The sequence below is a fragment of the Teleopsis dalmanni genome, chromosome 1 (genome assembly GCF_002237135.1).
Source record: "Teleopsis dalmanni isolate 2A chromosome 1, ASM223713v2, whole genome shotgun sequence".
Lineage (NCBI taxonomy): Eukaryota > Metazoa > Arthropoda > Insecta > Diptera > Diopsidae > Teleopsis > Teleopsis dalmanni.
The window spans coordinates 172,662,634-172,688,973 of record NC_051846.1 but is presented as its reverse complement, the minus strand read 5'-3'; the positions used below and the strand labels follow the sequence as shown (position 1 = coordinate 172,688,973).

At 26.1% G+C, this 26,340-nt stretch overlaps 1 protein-coding gene across 1 annotated transcript in view; it reads right to left on the bottom strand.

The window, feature by feature from the left end:
* The window catches only part of LOC119670192 (roundabout homolog 3), a 57,388-nt gene extending 31,265 nt beyond the window's left edge, over nt 1-26,123 (bottom strand). The window contains exons 1-3 of the mRNA XM_038080356.1: nt 26,056-26,123; nt 2,566-2,675; nt 2,026-2,211 (exon numbers count right to left, since the gene is read on the bottom strand). Coding sequence (XP_037936284.1) covers nt 2,026-2,061 — 36 coding nt within the window. The 5' untranslated portion in view covers nt 2,062-2,211; nt 2,566-2,675; nt 26,056-26,123. The remainder of the gene's footprint in view (nt 1-2,025; nt 2,212-2,565; nt 2,676-26,055) is intronic.
* Between the last annotated feature and the right edge of the window lie 217 nt (nt 26,124-26,340).

The following is a 26,340-nucleotide window of genomic DNA, read 5'->3' as shown; positions in this document are numbered from 1 at the left end:
TGCTATAATAATATTTAAGTTATTTTATTGTTACTTTTAAAAAATTAAAATTATAAATACTTAAGGAATATTATTATTCTATTCATTTTTATTTTTATATAGTTAAAATTATTATGATAATACTTGGTTAAGAACGACCAACAAAGTTTTTCTTAATATACACTTTTAAATTTTGTAGCAATACTAATAAATATTTGTAACTTATGTATTTTTATGATATAAAGATTATCTGAATCAATATTTTAACATATTTATAATAAAATTAAAGTGTATTTTTTACGAACGCTATTTTTGTATTTAGAAATTCACTTTTTGGAGATTGTACTGATCTGATTTTAATATATTGAAAATAAATTAAGAGAATATTTTTGGCAAACATTATTTTTATATTGAAAAAGTATCCGATTGAAGATCGCAATGATCAGACAAAGATCGGCAATCATGGTCAATTTTACTGTTCTAAAAATTGTTTACCACTACATTATAACATACATACTCGTATAATATATAATAATTTATTCATCATATATTGGACATTAAAAGTATGAGAGTCTGATTTTACAGCTAAAACTTCTCGGCTACCTGTTGTTTATACAAATATTTGCAGCTTATAAGCCTGATATCTCCAGACGACTATGCGGTTATACAGTAAAATGCAAAGAGTAACTAAATATATTTAAGTTAATAGGAATCTATTTTTAAACAAAGTTGTTTCTCAACTCAAACTCAACTCAGTCATCAGTAAAATTAAAACAAAAAACAAATAAAATAAAATGGACTCCAGTTGGCTTATAAATATTTATAGACAAAATCAAAAAGTCAATATGAAACCGACTAAGAGAACAACGAAGTCTAATCAGAAAATAAAGATATCAATAATAAATAATAAATAAATAATAAATAAATAAAACTGTTCGATTGGCTTTATAATTTCTATAGAGAAAATTAGTAACCTAACATTGAGCTGCCTAAGAAGACAATGAAATTTAATCAGAGAAGAAAGAGATCGAAGCATTAGAATACTAATAGAAGAAAGTAAAGTACATAGTTTTAGATAGCCGAAACCATGCATAATAAATAAAAAAAAGGCTCGATTGACTTAAAAATAATTTCTATAGAGAAAATTAACAACCAAACATTGAGCTGCCTAAGAAGATAACGAAATTTAATCAAAGAAGAAAGAGATCGAAGCATCAGAATATTTATAGAAGAAGTTAGGTTAGTTAGTATTGGATGGCCGACACCATGTAAAGACCTTATATGTTCGTTGCGATACTAAATTAGATATATCAGATTACGGTAATTAATCACAAAACAAATTGCTAAAAATATGCGCTTAATTTGCAAATTAAAACCTTTGTGAACGAATTCAGTCCCTTGAAGGTAGTTGCTCTAGATAATGTTGTTTAAGTTTTTAAGAGAGCCAAAAAAAAAGGAGATGTTACAGGATTGCTTTGATACCCGCTTCATTACTTTTCCCGCAAACATTACTGCTAGTGATATTTAAAAGAAACATAGATATAAATTGGAAAAGAAGTAATGCCAATATATAAGGTTCAAACAAGCTCAGGACATAGAAGGAAGTAAGATCTCTAGTGAAACTATATAGGTAAATCAATGAACAATACACAAATCATTATTTTAAAATTAAAATTATATAAGAAAAATGTATCTTTACAACAAATATGGAAAGTTTTCAGTGTCGACTATACGTTTAGGTAGCCAAAGGAGTAAAGACTTTCAGGGAACGCCTAACATGGTGCACTTAATTTTCTATCAAATACTACAAATTAAAAAACTAATTAATAAAGAAAAATATAAAGAAATAAGTTAAAAACCCTAATCAACATTTTAAATAATAACACAAAATTTTGAATTTTCTTGTAGACAACGTTAAAAAATCGACTAAAATCGATTTGTAGACAAAATCGATATAATATCGATATAATATCGATTTTCGTCTAAAATTATTCTTACTTTCTTTCATTACAATAGTTTTAATTGACTAGAAGTGTGTGTAATTACCTGACTTTTCATTGGATCAGTATTTAGTTGACACATATAACCACCCCGATCATCCTCCGTTACTGCTTTTATATGCAAATTCCATGTGTTTTGGTCTAAATGACTAACGCCGACACGTGGATTGTGTGTTATGACATTCTCATGTATTGCCTGAATGGCTTTCGTATCCGCTTTAAGCCAGCCAACCTAAATGTTGCAGCCATTTTATGAATGATAGTGGCATGCAACATGGAAGAGTAGCAAATAGTGAAAAAAAGAACATAAGTTAACATACCACAAAACAGTTGTTAAATTTTTGGAAACATTCTATTTCGAAGGAAATGCAGCAAAAATATTATTGAAAAATGGTAAATTATATATAGTATAATATATAAATATGTTTAAATGTGTATAGATTATGTGATATTTTGTGACAAGTGTTATTAATGTGATATATTTAACTATTTCAATAGCTCAAATAAAATTTAACATTTTTATTCAATACTGAAAATTGCATATTCGCAAGGTAGTGCTTAAATTTATAGCATTTTTGAAACTTACTCTATAGCCGCCTAAATGGCGTACTTGACAGGTAAATGTAGCATCACGACCCACAGCCACGGATACATTTGCAATGCCCTCAACAAATTCTGGTTGAAATGCAGTTGATTCTAAAATACAATAAATACTTTATGAAATTGTTTTCAGTTTTATGAGTTTAATTATTAAGTGTTTATTCATTAAATATTTAGGTATTAGTACTATTTCTATTTTACTTTTTAGAAGCTTATTATTATAAGAGTTTATTTGAGTATATAGGTACATAGAAATTATATTTTAAAGTGATTAAATTATATAAAAAAATTTAAATTAAGTAATATAATTTAATAAATGTTCTCAAGATAAGTATTTTCTCATTTAAATTGATATGAATTAATTTTTTTTTGTATTTTGAAACATTATATATACAATATTTACAATATTTTCCAGCACAGCAACTAGTCAAATTCAGGAATTCATGACTTTCAATTTTTTATATTTCAAAGTACTTTTTAGTAAATTCAAGCATGCATATGTTATCTTAAGTAAGGTAGGTAGCTACCCCATTCTCTATATATAACTGGCGCCACCAGGTTTTTAGGTAAGTAATGGTAAGAATGCAACAACTAATTTTATCTACTCGTTTTTTTAAGTTAGTAATTTTTTCTATGGATTAGTTAGTAAGTTTAAGTAGTGATCCGATCTATGATTTTAATTAGTATCATTTTGTTATTATATCATCGTTACCAACTGGTTATTAGATTTTTTTATATATACAAGACAGTTATATCCAGTCTGTTTGGTTAAGAAAACTCTAATATTATATACTATGTTGAGGCTAGTTGAGTTGAGTCAGTGCACCTGAGCATTTTTACTCTCTATTAACTGCGAGGTTTCTACAAAACCCCTCTATGCGCCTTACCTGGATTATTGTTTATCACTTCATTAGACTAAGCAATAATTGACCTCAGATCTGCATATCTCCCCGAGGAGCCTGTAACCATTCTGAGATTTGATAACGCGGTGTTAGTAAGTCTGTCAGATTTCGCAAATAATTTCAGGGCTTTATCATTTATGCATTTTTTGATGGGATCAATCTTGAGGTCCCTGAGGATATCATTCGTCCTAATGTACCAAGGAACTTTGAAAAGTCTTCTCAGAGCCTGGCTTTGTGCAATTTCTAACTGGTGAATAGTAGTCTTTGAAGCTTTGTTAAACGCTACACAACCATATAGAAGTGACGGACAAATTATTTGGTTATATATCAGTTTCCTGTTCTTAGCATTGAGGTTTTCATTTCTAAATAGCGGTTGGAGGTAATGAAGAATTTTGGCGCAGCTAATTCTTTTCAGTTGAACATTTTTAAGCCATGTGAATCATTTGTCCAACGTGATGCCGAGATATTTAACGCTATCCTCCCAGTTTATCACCATATCACCCACTCTCACTCACTCTTAATTATTAATAATAACTATTACTGATAGAAAGAGAGAGAGAGAGAGTGGTTCTCTCTCAAAGTTGCTACTGTCTGTCTCCAATGAATAAGAAAATTAAAATATTTTTTTCTTTATTTTGTTTTCAGTTATGATACAATGTCAATTGTGTGAAATTCTTATGTTGACTGGCTGCTCCCCAGAAAACCTGAAGATGTTGATGACTGCTGTTAGTTTATAAACATTCCTTCAATTTCTGTTTATCAGCAATAATAATTTTAAAGTCATTTTTGTTTTTTTTTTTGTTTTTATAAAATTACAATAATAATTTGCTGAAAATCTACGTAATTCAAACTGTCTTACATATCTCATAACACTTCTGTTGACAACAAATATAACAACTAGTTTTTAGTAAAATTCGATTTTATTCCTCAACATAGTTTTTTTCAATATATCTTTTGAAAACCGATTTATCTTTTCTCCAAAATATGTCTCAATTTCAACGATGACTTTAACATCCAAGGAGCCAAATATCTTTCTCTGTAGAATTTTTTTTGGTGTCTACGTACAGATAGTAGTCGCTAGGGGCCGAATCTGGCGATCCCGGTGAGTGCTAAAGTAATTCGAGATGTAATACATGGAATTTGCTATGGTAGTCAACGACTTGCTCCACGGCACATTGTTTTGTCTAACACACACCAGTTAGACCAGTTAGACACTACAAAATACGGACGTTATAACGTTGCCAACTGTCTGTTGCATATCTAGTCATTTTGGGCATGGTTTCTCGACTGCTGCCCACTAAGCCGACTGCTAATTTGAGTTTGGTTTGAAGTTGTGGATCCAAATTTCTTTCATTGATGCAAATTTACTTTTTATCTCGACTCAACTGTTTTCAGAATCATCTACACTTTGTTGTTTTTGTTGTATTTTTTCGCGAAGACCTTTATCATAGACAATTGTTTATACAAAACAAAACCGACATGTTCTCCTGAATGGTGTCAGTTATCTTCTACAAATACAATTTACGGTTTGCCAAAACGATTTCGTTAACCTGTTTAATGCTTTCTGGTGTCAATTACCTTAATTTTAAGCATAGGTTATTTGTTTTTTCAGTCTTTTCATATATATACATCACTGACATGAATAGTCGGTTAAGGTATATATATTAACTGATAATTTATTTTACAATTTTGGGATTAAACTATTAACAGTTATTATTTTAACCAGATTTTTCTTTCTTTTATAAAGTTAAGTTACGACAATATGACTCTTAACCACTACAAATAACAAAAAACATCCTACAAACGTTTTAAGTGATTGTTTCGTGGGAAAACAATCTACTTAATGATTTTAAATTAATGAATTAAAACTTTATTCGCACAGTTTTATTGTAGGCCTTGTTGCAACTCTTCAAAAATAAATAAATTCGTGTCGAAAGATAAGGAATGTATAATAGATTTCTACAAGAATTCAGGCCGTACGCATAGCAGATGTTTTTCATACCTGATTGCCTTTTCTTTTACTGCAGTAGCTACAGAAAATGCTTTTATAAAATAAATATGGAAGTGAAATACGTTAGTTAAAGATAAATATCATGTAAAACCATGTGCACCTACTTTTTAAAAATATAAAGTTTTTTTTTTATGGTTAATTTTAATACAAAAATATTCTCTTTTCTTTCATTTTTTAACAACTGACAATTTTTCATAAAATTATTATTACTTTGCAAATTACAATGCAACAAATATTCGAAAATGAATTTAAAACATTTTTTTGTTTATTTGTAAAATTTTCGATAATTTTCATAATAAAATTGTACTTATTCTGGAATTTTTCATATTTTCACAACACATCCTTTGGCATTACTTTTGTGGTGTATTTAAAAATAATTTAAAATGTTTACAATTTATGCAGCATATTTTCGCCAACGTGGGAATTTTCGCAAAGCATTTATCAGCTGCTTAAACAATAATAACAATGAATTCATTGCCCACCACTGACCACAGTTGGCTCAGTGCATCAGAACTGAGTAGTCGCATTACTGCACACATATTTGTGGCTGCCTCAATATATATTGTGGAACAGAATTTGCTGATTTTGGTGACAAGTGTGAATTCGGAATTCGTAGTTTGAAGACCGACGAAGTTTAGCTACAACAGCTTAAATCTCTGCAGGATTGCCTTGTACTTTGGTTGCTTTTATTGTGGGTTTAGTAAAAGATAAATGAAAACATTTCAAAAATACAACATCAAGCAACAAATGTTAAGACATTCGACCTTTTCATTATACGACATGTCTCAGATAAGCAGTACAAGTCTCAACAGAGTTCAGCAAGGATTATACTGACTTCATTGAAATTAACTGCACATAACAACTGCACAGTTTGGCACGAGTTACTTTCGAAGACAAATACTCGTAAACAGATTGACGAACAAGCAAACTAAGCATACAAAACGGAAATGTCCTTTTCTTAGCTGTTTAGTTAAGTGAGACAAATGATGCAATCCTTCCTTACAAGTGCATTAGAGCTACAAATATTTTAGACTGTACGGAAGTTGCTTAATATTTTTACTTACAGAATGTATACTCGTAAAATTAATTTAATAAAATTTAATACTTCAGTAAAAAAAATAATTATTTAGTTTATCTTATAAATTTTAAATTTATAAACTTAATATTTTTAATTTTTAAAGAGAGATTGTCATAGCTTGATCGGATTTTAATAAAAAAATGTCATATTAATTATAAAAGAGACCATTCTAATATTTTGAGATATTTTTAAATTAAAATATATCATATATATTACAACTTTTAAATAGATTCTAATAAAAAAAGAAATTAACAGGTTGCCAACAAAACAGAGCGCGATGACCATGGTACATTGTTTTCGGTAGTAATTACTCCTGCCAAACAAAGGACACTAATCACTTTAAATACAACTGAAATTGTCTACCATTCGAGAGTTTCTAATATCAGACGAAGGCAGGAGCTCCGAGTTTAGTATTTTTCTTCCGACCCAGATTAAAGCTGCATAATCGTAAAAAAATGTGATTCAAGGACTCAACTGCTCCAATCGGAGTTAATGTTCTGCATCCTTAGATAACCATATCTCTTTGAGGTAGTAACAGAAGCTGACGTGACCCACCAGAAAAACTGTCAACAGTCTGAGTAGTATTTTACCAGGAAGTGATACTTTACTATAGTTGTAAGGAAGTGATGTCGCGGTAATAGTAACTACTTTCGTTTACAATTTATTAATATAACTTTGTTAATAAAATAAAATATATAAATAGTAACTATATTCTAATTAATTAGGTACAGTGAAGAGAGAAACGAATAGTTAGCTAACCTAGACACTTTCTGAATTACTGTCCTATAAAGAGTAATAACAATAAATATACATATCAAATATATATATATATATATTTAATATGTTCATTACATTAAAAAATTATTCTGTACATTTAAAATTTAAATATTAATTTTTAACAAAATATTTTCAACATATTAATTCTATATTTAATATGGTATAATAAATTTTAAATATATAAATTAAGTGCAGTTTAATTAAAAAACAAATAATACAAATAAATTCTTTAAATTTTGTTTTTTAAATTTAAGCAATTTAAATTTAAATTATGCAGTATTCAATAATGTAGAAAAATTAAAAAACAAAGTAAGGATAAAGGATGATCAGTTAAGGACATGGGAAATTTACTTCAGCTTTCATAAAAATTATGCGATAAATCAAACTTTTGGTCGTTTGAGTCCATTTAACACACAATTTTTTTATATTGTAGACATTTTTAATGTATTTTTACATTATTCAACGTTTTTATTTTACTTATGCATTTTAAAGGAAGAATCAATAAAATGGTAAAAAGTTTTAATAAAATTTATGGTTCTCTGCAATGTGCAGGATTCATTTCAATTTCTCAAAATCTATTAAGATATGGATAGTGAGAAATGTATTCTAAATATTAAAAAAAGGTAAAATAAAAAACACCATAATTACAACACTTAAATATTAGTAATATTATAAGAATACAAATACAATCTTTGTATTAATAATAAATTTAGAAAAAATATTTAAAATCGATAAGTTTTGAGTATGAAGTTTAATACCGCTTGAAAATTGGTTCAATAAAATTTTTAATATGTAAAGAAACAACAGAAATTTCCCAATGGTATAATAACATGAGATGGTTATTTATAAATACTAACAACTTCCAGATTATTATAAAATAGTTGAAAGTTTCGGCGCTTTTTAGAGTATCAGAGTTTACTACAGACAAACTAGAACTACTACCATTTCAGTTATGCTTCATATAGCAGTTTTTTAAAAAAAACCTTTTACTGATTCTAATTAGCAAAAATCAAGCTTGGCCAATGGTTTCTTTACGATTCCTTCACTATTAAGAATAATCACTACAGGATCAAAATGTTTCAAATAGAAAACAATACAGCTTTCTGTTAACTATACAAGTTTTCTAATCATTGATTAATAGTTTGTCCCGACTGCCAAATTTCGTTAACAATACAAAACCTGATTTTTAATTTACTTAAAAATAAAGTAATAGTATGTTTCAACTGCTTATTTAGTAAGTATAATCATTCATTAATAGTTTGTTTCGACTGCCAAATTTCGTTAACAATACAAAACCTGATTTTTAACTTACTTAAAAATAAAGTAATAGTATGTTTCAACTGCTTACTTAGTAAGTATAATATACTTAATAAATCATGTTAACTTTATCACGTTACGCTTCCATGCTTTTTAAGTTACTTAAAAATAAAGTAAAGAAAACTGTCCCAAAAATGTCGAATGCAACACTTAAAAATAAATTTCCCGCAAGGTAAATTACCAAAATTTTTAATATTTGTCATATGTTTTATATGTAAAATGTAAACAAATAAGTTTAGCTGTAAAGAAACACAGTAAGAAAGTAAGTATTTAATAAAATTTTTGTTTTTATTGATAATTGAATATGTTATGGATATATAAAATATATATATAAATGATTTAGTACATCAGTTATGTATTTAAATTTTTGTGTGATATATTACTAATTGAAGTTTATTTAAATAAACAGAAGGGGTCTTAAAACTTTTTAAAAACTTTCTCGCACATAAAAGCTCTTTCACATGCAATAAGTAACTTATGTTAATGGAAACGAAAAGTCTTCAAATTACTTAAGTAACTTACTAAGTAAGCAGTGGAAACATGATACAAAATTTCGTAAATTATCAATAGACTCTGGTTTGATGTTTGTAAGTAAAGGATATAGTTCTTAAAATGATACTTTAATATGATATTTTATTATTGTGATGCTATAAAAAATTGAATTGTTCCTAAATATACCTTTTTATCACTTTTTCGTTATATTGTTAGCATATTGTTAACGATTTTGTAAGAAAGTACACACGGCCTTCAAATAATATTAGTCATTGTTTATCTCTCTGCGAGAAATTCGGAGTTCTGCATATCACAGGAATCGATAATACTGTCAGTTTGGCTTTGATTTTCATAAGACTTTAATGCTGTTGGTCAAGTTTTGTCTCATGCGTCATACTGAAGGTTTCTGGCTTGTTCGCCCGCTCTACTTGTAAATGAATGTCTAATTGTCAGTTCCGATTCTTTTCATAAAACTGATGTTCGCAGATGTAATAGGGTAATCATATTTTCGAGAACCTATTCTTGATATTCTAATCAAACGATGTTCACTTTATAAGTTTCTGGTAAAAATAGCGTTAAATTCTGGTTACCTTATAGGTAGAAAACATTTTCTATATCCTTAAAATGTTTTGAATAAAATTTGTCTCCTATTTGTTAATTATGAATGCATTTAATAGTAAGTTTCAAGTACTTTGAATTGATTTGTAAAAGACTGATATTAAATTATTGTAGTGATTAATTTAATTTAAATATGTGTTTTTATTTAATTAAAAACAAAATTTAGTTATTTCTCACTTTCTGTGTTTATAATTTATTACACATATTTCAATCCAATTTATTAGTGGTCAACTCTAGTTTAAAAATTAAATTTATTTCAAATTATTTTAAATTTAACTTGTAATAAATAATTTTATTGTTGAAACTTTATCAATTACAATTACAAATCAATTTAAGAAAAGTACTAAATCCTTTTTGTGGTTTAATACAAAACGAAAAAGAAAACTCAAAAAAATTACTAAAAGTTTTGTGCAGAAATTGAAACAAGAATAAAAATTAATTGTATGTCATTTGTAAAAACAAATTGAATTAAATTTGTTTAAGTGTACTTTTCCTCTTCCAGTTTCTCTAGATATTTTTCAATGACTTCACTGGTTTTCCCCATAACACTACTATGGCGTGAAAGAGCAAGGAATGGCGAATAAATTCGTAAAATTCAAATTTTTCTGTCGCACATTTTACTTCCTTCCGAACGCCAGCAACAAGCAACAGAGCCGACTCTTAGAGGAGAGGATATTTCAATATAAGCCGGAAGTCATTTAACGCCGTTGTGTGAAGAAGTTGCAGTTGGAGTTTATTTTCCTTCATAGATTAGCTGCTTGAGTTTGAAATTGAATTTTTGAACATTATTTTCTGAAATTATTTCGAGTTTCAAATATGACGAGACATTTTAATGCTCTCAAGGCTCAATATAAACTTTAATTTTTATCTCATAGTTGCGCTTAATGGTGTTAACATTCGCTACAGCAAATAATTTCAGTTCTTTAAGTTTAAGTTTAGTCCTGACTGCTCTTTAAATACCAGCGACCGTCTTTAGTTTGTTCAAAACTTTATGGCTGCTCATTGCTGATTTCGTGATATTTTCCATTATCACATATCATTCCTACTTTGCGAGGGGATTTGTAGTGTTTTGAATTTTACCTGCTGTTGATGTGTATCGCCATAAAAAAGGTGCCATGCAGATTTGTATCTTTGGGATACATTCTCATTCTTTCCTCTTCAGATTAGTTTCTTTTTTAGCTTCTTCGGTAAATATTTTTATGCCATTTCGGTGTGATTTTATTATGGCTCAGGTCATGAAATGCTGAACTTTTGCCTCCTTGTCTTTATGCCTTTGTCTTTGATAATAAATTTCGTTCACTAAATCCGCTTTGTCGTACTGTGATTTAAAGTTTTGCTTACAATATTTTAAGGTATTCTCGTTAAAAACGGAGTTCAGTATATTAAGCATGGACTTTATTACAACTGGCTAAAAAAATTGACTTTGGACTAAATAAGAAGTTAAGAAATGAAATAAAATTGAAATGAAAAGAGTCCCTTGAGGATGACGTGTACAATTTATGATGAAATTAAATAGAAAAGAAATAACTGGTAGCTTCAGTTTCCGATTATTTATGCCTTTATGTCGGTTAGTTTAAATTTCATTTGCTTATTGTGATAGAGATAGATTTTCAAATAAAATATAATCGAATACGCACCACTCTATTAAAAACAATAGTTTATATTTAAAATTAAGTTTTTTTCGTCAAAAAGGACATTAAATCACAATTTAATATAATCTAATATGTATAATGCACCACTAGGAGGAAGTATAGTAGTATGTAAGTAATATGTATAAGATATGCATATGCATAGTAGAAGCATAATGAAGATACAAATTTATAGAACATACAAATGTAAAATACAAATGTATAGAACATACACTGCGTAAATAGAATGATGATATCACACATCAGCGCTAACGTGGAACCTCTAGGGAATCCGGCGTTAAAGCAGGCCCACTACAACATGGCAAAGAACAATAAACACTGAAACTGGCAAATCGTTTAACGAGCTCAGACAACTGTCGCAGAATAGAGATAGATGGAAATTATTTGTTGTATCCCCAACCTTCTAATGGAGTATGAAATAAATAATTATGATAATAATAATACATGTAATATAATATGCTTTATATTTAAATAACTATAAACAAATTAAACATTTAAAGGCATGTTTGGAATAGTCTTGCTACCCTAAAGTGCCAATATTAACTTTTTAAAGTTGGTCATTAAAAAAAAATACTACTTTGTATCAATTTCAGAAGTTCATCACGAAAATATGAAGATATTTTTTAGAGATATCGTAGTTATCATTTTCTCTTTTACTCTCTTGGATATCGATATATAAAAAAACGTGTTTTGTTTTGAAATAAAATTAAACCAATAGCGCTTCAAAACAAAAATTTTAAAATTGCTAGTAGTACCGACATCTATATAAGGAAGATTATCTATTGAGTTTAAATCAGTTTATTGAATGGTTATTTATCACGTTATGGTAGGTATCACGTTATTTGAAACCTCAAACAATTTTTGTTAAATAAACATCGTTTGAAACTAAGTGGGTAGATACCTGTTAAACGTATAAGATAAATAATTGTAATTATAAATTAACTCTAAAATATGAAAATATTGCAATGAGTAATGATAAAGGGAAATCAATGATCATGGATTTCAAATCATAATAAAACAAAATTTTTTGTATATTTTTTTCATATTAAAAAAAATTGCATAATTTATTCAAATAAACAAATACGAAACAATAAATTCGTTTTAATACATATATACAATAGTTATAACTGTACTTTTCAACTAGCGATAATATTATAAATATCAATTCTTCACCATATTATTGATGAGTATGATTCTTTGGATTATTAAATTTAATATTAATAAATACTTCAATTACATCATCTCCATAATTTGATGCTATATAAATAGTTACAAATAAAACAAATGAAAACTATAAGTAATTAAAATACAGTCGATATATATGTTATGAGGAAATTCTATTAAAAACTAAACATCATGAGAATTATAAAAAAAATTATTGCTATTAATGTGTGGGATACTGTTGCATCGCGACTTAGGTGGTGCAGTGTAGTAACCACAGTTATTTTATCTAAACAGTGTGATTCTAATGATAGATGAGATAAGATAAGTCTTATTCTTCCAAATCTTTGCTTCTCAATTCAGCAAAGATAAGATAAGTCTTCTTCTTCCAAATCTTTGCTTCTCAATTCAGTGATTTAACTTTACTGTAAATGCAATTACGATCTCAAATTGATGAGCCGACAAAATTGACTATCTCGGTACTTAAAATCTTAAATAATGTTTTATAAAATAAATAATATAAGATAGTATTTATGTATTTATAATAAATAATAAGAGATTCTACCAAGAGATTAAGTCCACAGAATAAAGATATTGAACTATAGAATTAACAACATTTGCATAATACCTCCTGATTACAGGAATGCAATTTCAGCCGAAAATTTTTCACAGTCTAATTTCTAAGATCTTCTCAACTTATTTCTAAGAATTATACTATTAATTATGGTATAAATTATACTTATTTATTATACTAATTTATAGTATAAACTCATAATTATGTCTATACTTTAAAAGTCACAATACTGCTAATGCTAAGCGCATAATACATTATTTTTTGCAAACGGTATGATTTTATTGATGAAAGAGATGAGATGGATTTTATCAATTTAGTTTGTTGATTCTCAATTTCAAGCACGTACAGAGAATAGATGAGACAGAGACTCAAAAGAGGGAATAAAGAGAGATTAGAGAATAGATGTTTCAAAATTTATTTAATAGAATGGCAATCTTTGAACTAAACTTATGAAACCTTGAATCACAGTTATATTTGACATATGGTACTTAGATAGAGCGAATAAAACAAAAAATTTGGCCCTTTATTAATACTAAAGCATCATCAGAACTCAGTTTATGGTATGTGAGTCAGCAGTTTTTGCTAAGAAAAGTTTAACTGTTTACACTTTAACTTTTAAAGCTTAACGGATAAGTTAACAAAAAAAAAATAGAAGCAATTTTTTTTTTTGGAAAATTGCTTTTAAATTTGATTCATTGGTATACCTTCTTATTGTTTAATAATAAATGTTTAATAAATAATGTTTAATAATAAGAAAATATAGCATTTTCATTCAAATAACAACATTTACATGTAAAATTTTATATTTATTTTCTTCTTTATTTATATTAATAATTAGTTTTTCTTTTATTTACAAATTCTTTTGATGCTTGGAAAATTTTTCTTTATATTATCAAAGAGATAATAAAACACCCATAATTGCCACTTCATATTTTCGAGGCAGCTTTTACTAAGCTAATGAACTTAAAAAACAAGTACATGCTTATCTTGCATTTCTTTGGATGAATTTTGTGTGGATTTTGTATGGAAAACTTTGCAGACTTATCGACATAAATCCGAAAATGTGATATGTCCGATCTTGTAAACATAGTATAAGATATATGAATTCTATTTATCTTTTTAAAAACTATATTCTTTAAACAATTTTAAATAAATCATGTTATTCGTTAATTTGTTGAGTTGAGTCTATTTCGAGTTAGTTCATCTGGACACTTTAACTCTTTGATAGCTGGAGGGTTTTTTCCACCCTTTTCAGTGACTAATTTATGTTTTCTTCAAAAGCTTCGTGATTACTCGATGACTGATCTTTGATCTGCGTACCACCCCGTGCGGCTGAGATTTTTCTGATATTAGATAGTCCTTAGTAAGTTAGCCTATCATCCAATTCGTAATACTATAACTGGATTCGTGTTATAATAAGACAAAAACAGAGTAAGGACTTATAAATTATAACTTTATACACATAAAAATTATAATTCACCTTAATTTATCTAACGAAGTATATTTAGTAAAATATAATCACTCTGTGGAATATACTTTTGCACAGAGCTCTTTTTATTATTTTCGGTACTTTGTTGTATCTGAAATTACGTTTAGTTAAATTTCGCATACAGAATAGAACCTAAAGGACTAACGTTAAAATAGTTTAATTAAAGAGTAAAAAAATTTAGTTAAAAGTGTTGGTCAACGGTTGCGACTTGCGGTCTAGCCTAGCGGTAGACGAACCGGACACTAACGTTTAGTAACAGCAATTTCGTTCCAGGTTCCCGCCATGGTTCTCGAATGCAACTTGCCACCAATGATAACCACAGGCAACAGTTGATGTGTAAAATAGAGTATGGAGAAAAAATTGTATGCATTAAATAAGTGGAATGTTCTGTGTACTGGGAAACGGAAAAGCACTTCTGCATATATGTAAGTTAGTAAAAGCAAATGCTCAGTTCGCAGTAAACAAACGTGCATTTATGTGTGCGTAAATGTTTTTATTTCAATTAAGTTACTAAGTCCCATTACAGTCGAAACTAGCATTAAATACTTTAGTGGGCGTTGGGCGTGTTACACATTCGATTTTATGCTAGTTTTGTACGAGGTATTCCAACATGTGAGTACGTATATAGAAATAAATTTTTTATTTTGAACTTCATTTAAGTTCCTATGTTATAAACTCGAAGTTATTTGCGCTGCAATTTGTTGCGAAGTGGCATCTCGCCATTTATGCCGCCTGGTGGCATTGGTAATTCTGAAAACAATTTAGCAATTAATTTTGTATTTTATTTAGTGGAAATGACACACTATGGCTTAGTTATATGCTACGTGCAATATTTCGCAGCTGCAGATACAAATTTGTATATTCATGGCTAGCCAAATTAATATATACCCATATATACATATATATATAATTATTTTTATATTTAATTACATATGTTTAGTGTTATTATCATTATATGTTTTCCTGCCGTAATTGAAAATTATTTACACTTTAGTGATTATTTATTGTTAACATTTCTGTATATGCAGTCACGAAGCGGAATTCATTTCAGTTTTAAGTACTGCGTTTAATATTTTATTGCGGATTTAAAATAAATCCGCTGTGATTTGTTTTTAATTATCTACCTTTTTGTTAATAATTTTTCATTATAAATCATGTGAAAATAATTTCTAATTGAAATTTATATTCTTATTTATAGATACATATAATTACCAACAACAATATTTTACTTTATTCCTTTTATATTATTTTTATGACATAATTAAATCATTACATTTATGTAATATATTTGTAGAATATATTGAAATCAATTCAAGTTTTCTATAAGTAGTACTGAAATTTATTTTAAAAAGCTTCTATATTCAGCTTATAAGACTTTAAGGAGTGATAGTTAACTAACTGAGTATTTAAAATAATAAATAATTTCCTAAAAAATTAATAATATTAAATAGTATCTATTTAGTTATGTGAAATAGAACTTGAGTAGGTAGCTCTAAAATATATTGACAAAAAAAATCATTTAATAAGTCCAGAAAATAAACATATTACGCTATGGAATTATCAAGAGATACCGAAACATCTTAAACTAAATTCAAAATAAACAGAAAGTCCTTAATCTTTGATGTTTATTGTTAAGTAAAAATAATCCTGTTTCAGATCAAAATAGTCTGGAAAACTTTCAATGAGATTTTTTAAGGTATATAAGCAGGAAGTGGTTATTATATATCGGTAGAAGTATTTTGTATTACCAGGATAGTACCGAAACGTATATACCCAATACGTGAATTTTAGTTCGAGGGGTAGACACTGTTCGCAAAATGAATTTCTTGGATGATTGATGATAGACATAATGAATGAATTATACTATAACAGCAAAGAACAACATATCACATAGAGTTTGTTATAAATTATAAGTGAGTATTACCTCAAATTGAAACATTTCTTCGTTTATTACTCTCATCAAAATATCATGATTTTCAGGTAGTTTTTCAAAATCTCTGATCATAATAAACATTATATTAATAACTATAATAAATAATTATATTAAGAATATAATATTAGTATTATATCGTATATTAATACGATTATATAAGACTAAGTCAACAAATAGTATAAGAGTTAAATCAACGTGTTATAAACGTGTTAGGAACAAATTGACACGATCTCAGCCATTTGACTGTAAAATAATTCTGCATGAAATTGCTTTCTAGTAATCAGGAGGTTAAACATAAGAATGTTAGTATTTGAATTTCTAAGTTCGTCTAAGGCTAGAAATAGTTGAAAGAAAATGTGATATATATGTATATATATATATAACGCCTTTTAGTTTTTTGTAAAATCTTTTCTGAGAAACTATAAACTCTTCAGGGAAAAACAAATTATTTGACCACATATTAATAAAAAGTCCTCTGAATATTATTTACAAACTATATTTTTTAAATTCAGAAATTTCATAGCTCATTGAACGATTACTTTTCGAATCTTTGAAAACTTCTAAGCTTCTTAGAGGATAAAAGTATTTTTATATAAAATAATAATATTTCAATTATAATAATGTTGAGCCTTTACCGAGTTAGTGCATCTGGACACTTTACTCTTTGATAGCTGATGGGTTTTTGCAGAGTCCCACCCATCTCACTGACTAATTTGTGTATTCCTTATAATCTTCGTGATTATTCAATGACTTATCTAAGATCTGCGTACCGCCCCGTGTGTTTAGTGATTATTCTGAGTAAGGCAACCTGTCGGTTTTCGCATATAGCTTCAAGGCTCTGTCCCTTATGTATTTTTTGACCGGATCTATTCTATTTTATTCACTTTGAACAACTTATGGCTTTGTTATACGCAACACACCCATAAAGTATTGCTGGTCTTGTTATCTGCCTGTAGATCAGCTTTCTGTTCTCCACGCTAAGTTTGTTGTGTTTGAAAAATGGTTGTAAACATTGCAGTGTTTTTGCGCAACTACTTCTTTTGAAGTGAACCGCTTATCAAACGTGATTCCTAGGTCTGTCCTCGTAATTTCGCGATGTCAGTTGTTGCCTGTATTTACGACAACCGGTTTGTTTGGTAGTCTAGTGTAGAACCTTGCTGGTCTACTTGTTCAGTAAACATTGTTCTACTATAATATGAAGAAGTTTTTTAGATATATATACAAAAATATCCCTCCTGTTTATACTGATATATAAATATATAATTTATTATTTTGAAAATAATGTCGACAAAAAATAAACCACAAAAATATGTAAACTTGACCTTTTCGTTGATTCCCGAAAATTTTGACTAAACATTAAATTAATGCCTGAAAATAAAATTTTTCGATTGATATTGCAAATTTAAGTTGGAATCAATTGTATTTCATTTTCAATAAAGCATTTTTGTTATTTATGCGGTTGTATTGTTTATCCTCGTACAACTGCTACTGCAACTGAAAAAACAACAGCAAACCTTCCGTTGCCTACGTCACAGTGAAATATTCGTACGCAAAAATTAATGAAAACAACAGAGAAAATATGTTCGATTTTCGCGAATGGGACTGAATTCGCAGTATTCAATGTACTATAATAAATTAAAAAAATAATATAATATTAATGTAATCCGCATATTAAAACCTACACACTCCACTACACGATATAGTCATACACGCTTTAACGTAATTATATTTTTATTGTTTTAAATTAACTCAAATTTTATTTAATAAAAACATATTTTGTTGCAGTATCGTTAAAAGGATATAACATAATTTCGATGCTAAAAGCTCATTAACATGGAAAAAGGAAGCAAAAACTGTTCATGTTTACGAGTATTTAAGGCTCGGAATTAATATTTTCGATAAGAATCTGGTCGGCTGATGCTGAGCAGTTGTTAATTGTTTTATCGCAAATATGCAATACGTATCGCATAATTTATCTACACCTACTAAAAACAGACGCAGCAAAAGCTGCGTACAAAAAATTCAAAAAAAAATTTATTGTTTTTTAATTTAATTACCTGAATTTGTCCATGCTTTAGGTTTATTTGTTTGATTTAATAATTTAAAATACCTGCATGAATATTCACATAATTACTGAGGCTTATTTTATTATTTCAATAATTTCAGTTATTATCGAGAAATAAATTCTGAACATTTTGCAAATATTTGCCCATGAAGATTTAATGTAAAAACTCTTTACTAATTTCACTATTGCAAATATGAAAACATCTATTAATATATTTACTAATGCTTATCTTTTGTATCTATTAAATAACATTGTGCTTTAATTTTTGGTTTATTAGTAATTGGCAAATACAGCATTTCAGTTTAATTGTAACGAAAATTTGAATGGCAATCAAATTAATAATTTAAAAGTACTTAAATAATTATATTTAAAAATTAAAAAAATTAAATATATGTAATTAAAATTGAGACTTACATATAGAAAAGTGCATTCTTTTATGAGCTTATATCTTAAATTTTTTTATAATATTTTAATTTATATTTTAAATTAATATTTTAATTTAAAAATTTAATAGGATTCAACTAAATTAAATTATAAATTTTAATAATATTTTCAGAAATTTGATGAAAATCATATGTATATAATACTTTTATAAAATCGCCAATTGGCGATAGTAAGCCACTAATCGGTCTAGCTGGCAGAGGCTACTTGACTCGGCCAAGGACGATTCGCGTTTGTAATGGCCAACTAAGTAGTAAGTTTGTAAAATTTATATAACGATTCTTTATGTAGAATTATCATAATTTATTTAAAAATTAATAGTTACATTTAATATTAATATAATAATTAAGTTTTTTTAAAATATACACAGTTATATATCATATTAAATATTATAGATATATTATAAGCCATAATACTCGTACAGTAAAATATTGTTTAATTATCATCAAAATTTTAAATGACTAATAAAACTAATGTGTATAATTTTAAATATTTTTATACACATATTTATTTTTATTTATATATAAATAAAAAAAATAAATTTGCTATAAATTATGTAATAAGCAATAATTTATAAGTAAGTAATATGTAAGTAATATTTATAATAAATTTAAAAAATTTTATATTAATCACTAATATATATTATGGTAAAAAATTCAGAGAAGTTTGTACTAATTACGATACTAACTATGAGTCAAAGGAATATATATTGCATACGCCTGTTAGAATTAATTATTGTTAGATTTATTTGTTATTAGAACTATTTATTATTAGAAATGTTTATTATAAGAATTATATATTAATATAATAATGTAAATCAGTCAGTAAAGCAAACACACATAGAGTTACAACTGACATAGAGTTCGACTCTCACTCACATTCATCAACAGCCGAACTATCCAATCGAACTATACCTATAAGTATTTAATATAATGTATTTAAACCAAATAATAATAATATATTATATTATTATTAAATAATAATATAATAATAATAATCTTCAATAATCTTATAAATGTACATACACTCTAACAACGATTTTTGAATTTTTTTACTAAATGCAACAATTTTTTACAGTATTAATTTTTTTTAAATTATTATTATCTTAAGCCTAGTGCTAACATCTATTTCGTTTGCAAAATTGATGCAAAACCTTGTAAAAAATGTCCTTAAAATTTTGACATTGTGGTGGTAAGTTATTTTTATATGGAGACCAATGTTTCATTGAAATAGATGTTAAGAGTAGACTTCAAGCATTAACAACTAATTAAAATTTAATTATTTAATGACAGCAAGTAGAAAACTTATATTCTTCGAGTTTTGCATTTTAACTGTCTTTTTTAACCTATTATAAAATTATATATTTATTGTATTTCATAATAGGTTATAAATTCAATGTATGACTTACAATTTCTAAAATTACTATTAATCGTCTGAAAAAGGGCTACTCTTTTCTGATAGACATTTAAACTCTTTTAATTAAAAAAATTAATTTCAGAAAAATGGATGATCTTAACAATACTATATCATCACTATTTTGAAGTTGATAGTTATAATAATAAAAATATTTACTAATATTAAATGTAAAAATTTTAATAATAAAAAATATTTTTATATGTCAATAATATTAAAAAATAATAAACAAATATTAAAAATAATGTCATGATTAATAAATATGATTTAAGCAATTCTAAATTAATAACAATAAAAATATTTATTATGAATATTTATTGCATTGAATTCTATATTGTTATAAACTATAAAGTTCATAAAATATTTATCAATATTAACTAATTATTTTGTTACAATAAAATTTTAAAATTAAAGATTATTAAATTTTATAAAATATAATACATAAAATTGAATTTATAATACACCATACTAAATAAACCTTTAACTAAAATTCAAATTAATTAAATATATAATAACTCATAACTCATACAAAAATCATACCATATTTATATACATAATAATTTGCGTTTATTAATTTAATAATATAAACATTATACACTTTTCAAAATTTTTAGGAATAATTATTTTGTTTCATAGTTCTATATGAAACTTATTATCTATATATTATATTTTATTTATTAATTACAAATAATGTATTTTTATGTTATTTGATTTGTTATAACTGAAAATTAAAACATTAAAATTTGGTAGTTTTTAATTTAAGATAAAATTCATTTTTATATAACCAATAAATAAAATATTTAAGCAAAACATATCTATTATATTATATTAATAATGTTAAACTAATAAGAAGAGATACTACACTTTGATTTTAGTCATAAGGCTGAGAAACAATTATATTGTATTATAATATATTATATTTTATTATGTTATATCATATATAGAGATTACATTTAAATATTTTTTAATATTATTTTTAACATTTGCTATTATTTTTTATTCTTAGTAAGATAATAAATGAATATATGGTATATTAATTTTATTTTATAAAGAATAGTTTATTATACTAATAACCTTTCTAATTACAATCTTTGACTTAAAACAATACTTTCAAAAGTGCTTTTTGATACTTTCAGATATAAATATTTAATATTTTATTATGTAATGTATGTAACGTTTGTTTACTTATATAATGTTATTTACTCAGAAGTAATTTAATTTATAATTTTTTGAAATTCTTTATTATTTGTTATATATTATATTTCTAAATAATAGTACCGATATTTTTCGTTACTTCTTTTAAAAATTATTTTTTATTTTGAGTTATAATATTTTTTGTTTAATATTTATTTTCATCTATATAATAAATTTAAAAATTGTACTTTAAATCTATTTGATAATTTTGGTTAAAAATTAGTTTTATTTTAAAATTAAATTAAAATTAAATTAAGTTATATTAAATTTTAATTTTATTATTATTTATTTTTAAAAATTTCCAATTTTATTTTTTAGTTTTAATTTTTTTTTTTTAATTGCTTAATATTACATTAATATTTAAATTTATAGGAAGTTTTATTTTATATACTTTTTTTCATTGCTCTTAATAATATATTTTGAAGCTTTTAGTTGTTGATAAAATAAAAGATATACGTATTTGTTAATTAATTATGTGCTAAATTAAACTAGAATTTTCTTAAATGATATAATTAAATTTGATTTCAAAAATTTAATTTTTTAATAAAATTATTTAATTTATTTTCTTAATTTATATATTTTTTTAAATTAAAGTTAAAAATATTACTATTAAATTTTCAATAAATTATATTACCTGATTCAATATCATAAAATAATATATATAAATTAATTAATTTTCTCAATTTTTTTTGTTACTATTAATTTGTAGTTAATTATGTAGAAAGATGCAATTCAACTGGTTAAAACCTTAATAGAAGTGGAAAGTTTAAGTTGTTAAGAAAATAAAAAATATATATATCAATTAATTAATTACTTGCTAGATCTACCCAAACTAAAATTTTCTTAAATTATTTAATTTTTATTAGCAGTAAGTTTTTTATAAATATATATATCTTTAATAAATAATTAATTAATATTTATATTTTTTATTTTATTAATAATTAAAGCATTTCGAAAAATGTATGATTTATAATAATAAATGATGATTTCCATTCATTTCATTTTATTAATACATTTTATTAAATAATACTATCTTTAAATTTTTATAGTTATGGAATATTTTTCTGTATTTTATATTACATTAAAATTTAATTTCAACTAGTTTAAAATTCTTAAATAAACAAATTAATAATATTTTATTATTTAACATTTAGAAACCTAAAGATATCTTTATTTAGAGAATTTTCTGTTTTTTTTTTTTGTAGATATTTTTTTACAATAAATTTAATTTATATAAGAAATTTAATTTATAAATAAAATTACATATATAACATATAATAGATAGTATAAAATAAATTACCTCTAACAATTGCAAGGATCAGTAGTAAGACGATCATCATTTTTTCATTTTTATTAATTAAACCCAGAAAAAATCGATATAAATTAAGTTTTGAAATAAATTTCATTTCTATTTCATTAAGAAGATCACTTAACACTTATAAATAAAATATTTTGATTTATGCAGTTGTCATTTTAATACCGCAGTTGGAGTTATCTTACACAAAAACTCATTTTAATAGAATTATAAATTATATCTATTTGTCATTAATTAATTAATAAATAATATACGAATGTTTCGTATATAAAAGAATTAATTTACTTATTTATTTATTTTTTTTAAATATTTTTCTATTTATTTAATTTAAGTAATTTATTTCAATTAATTTTATCGAACCACAACAGAATTAGTTAAAAATCACTATTTTATCAGTGAATTTGATTGATAACAGATTCCCACATAACGCGTCCAAATGTTAGCAACGACGTTTGAAAACTGAAGCTGAAGCATATCCTTCAGAAGGAATCAAGCAGCAGTGATACAAAATCAAACGAACGCCAACGAAATTTATCACTTCGTTTATGGTCGGCAGCATCCAACTATGCGACTTCGAATGGAGCATCGTTTAAATTGTTCGAAATTCGAACATTAACTTTGCATACTTTCGATGGAATCCACCATGTGCCAAGAAAGAAGCACATGGTGGATTCTGTTTTAGTTTATCTGCTACTTTGCAATAGGGCAGAAAAAATTATATTTAAATTATTTACAAAGTACATGCGCAATGGCAAGTCGAAGGAGGAGTATTCGCGGCTCTTTTGACAAATGGTATGACAATTGTTACAACTGCTGTGGTGGCATTTGGTGGCTTATGTTTATTTTTTGTGTGGAACATTGGTGGGCTGGGGGCATCTTTACAACGTTAATGTGCTGTATACGAAATAAAGTTTACATCTAATCAAGTCAGATTTAAGGAGTCATTTTAGTGGTTGATTAACGGCTTATGGTGTAGGTCGTGTTAGATGTTCCACGTTGTCTTCCTTGTTAGGTATTAAGTAAGGTTTGCTCTAATTCAATTTTCGTAGGGCAATAACTTTAACAGTAGATTCAATTATAAAATAAAAATAGAAAAATATATACCTACATATATTTTTTTTTTTTTGAAACCGAAGGCGAACGTATTTGGTTCAATGTGCTTTTTAGGAATTTTCTTTTGCTTGGTTTTCGATAAACTTTTTTTTAAAGTATCTTAGGTAAATTTATTGTTTGTTTTTAAAGTCACAAAATTTACACTGTGAGTAGCGAAATTTAATCAACCTATTTTTGGTTAATACCAACATCATGTGGTCTTGAGTTGTGTAATTAGTGCATACAACTAATTTCCAATTTGTGTTAATGAGTATTCAATTTTTCATATTCTACCAGGACGAACTTTTGACAACAATATTTAAAGAACTTTACTCATAGATGTCACAATATAAGTCTCATTGCTGCTTCACTTCACTTCAGTTAGTTTCCTCTTATAGACGTTAGCAGCCAAATCGATGCTGTCATTTACCGCAAAATGGTTTAATTTCTAATACTCTAATGCTTAAGTATCTACTGGCAGCTTAAACTTGTCAGCAACATGACAAGTAAATATTGAACACAATGGCGTTTAATTTGTGGATTAAATTTTTGGACACTTTTGACGATGTCTAAATTTTTTGTAATTATTGTAGATTTTGTTTAGAAAAATAAAATTGAAGTTATTAAGAAAAACATGGTGAATGAAATTATGTAATAAATAATACTTAAAACTGTATCGGTTTAACTAATTAATTATTTCGGATAATTTAAACTACACATCAGTGAATACATATTAATAATGTAGAAGGTATGAGATTTTGATTAAGTTCAAGGCTAATATTTTTTTATGAGAAAAAAACCCTTTTTCTACAAACAAAAATCATGCTCTACAACTCTCTTATCATGTGATAAAGAGCTGAGCTTCTGTATGATACAGAAGTTTGGACAATTATCAGCAATTATAAAAATGCGTTAGGTGAATTCGTGAGAATAATTCTTTGGTAGAACTATGGTTCCTTATGCGTTGACAACGAGTATCAAATTAGATAATACGATGAGTTGCGTGAGCTATATCGCTTCATTGACATAGTTAAGCACATAAACATCCAGCCGCTTCGCTAGTTTGGTCATATTGTGCAAATATGTTAATAATATGTTAGCCGGAAGATAATATTCTGACTAGAAAGGTGCTTGATTCAATATTCACTCTTGGAAAGTGCGCCAGAAGACGTCCGCATCTTCAGTGGATGGACGAAGTGATCAATAATATGAAGGCTCTCAGTACAACTGATTCAAATTAATTCAAATTATAATAAAGATTTTAATCACTTTCAAGACAATACAATTTGAAGTTAAATTATAAAACATATTTTTTTGTTTTTTTAAGCGTTAAGCAATAAATTATTTACAATGAAAATAAAATTATCAGTAAATTTATTTTGATTTTTATTTAAAATTTGCACCATTTAAAAGTCTCTTTGTCGTGTCTTTGGAAAAAAATATACTGAAAACAACGATAACCTTTGCAAATTCACTGATTAAGCAATTAATGTTATATTTAGAAAATTTCACTCAATATTTCACTTAATAGATATTCAGTAAATTTTTCCTTAATCCATAAAAGTCCGTAAAAAGTCCACATAAAAGTATGATAAAAATGTTGGATAAGTCTTAATGTAAACATAGTATGATATAACTTATATATCATTTTATATATCTTATTATATATCTTATTAAACCAAAATTGGTTTCTCACATAGTTTGTTATTAAATTAGATTAAACCAAATGGTTTAACAAGGATTACAAAGGTTAGCAACTCGCCTCTGCCGGCAAAATGTTTCTGAGGACATCACAATTGGCAATACATGCCTCCGAGTGGAAGCGCTGGCAACTTTCAGCACGCGCCTTCCGAACCTAACCTAACCTTATTATTACATACATACTCATATCTTTCTAATCATAATTTTTTTGTTTAAATAAATAATAGAAATTAATAATGCGTTAAAAAACTTACCCAACACTACTGTATTCGGTATTATTTTGCCGAATAATATTTGAGAGCAAATAAGCAAATAAGCAAAATTATAAATATAATAGTTTATAAAGAAATTTGACATTTTCGTTGTTTAATTAAATATTATTCGAAACTTTAAGTTTGTTACTATTTCCTTGTATATGATTTGCTTCGAGCTATTAATTTAAAGATCTTCTTAGTTGGAGATTCTTTTCAACACTACACTACCATCTCAGACAATTTGAGAATAATTTCGCTAAAAAATTAAAAATATTTTAAAACAAA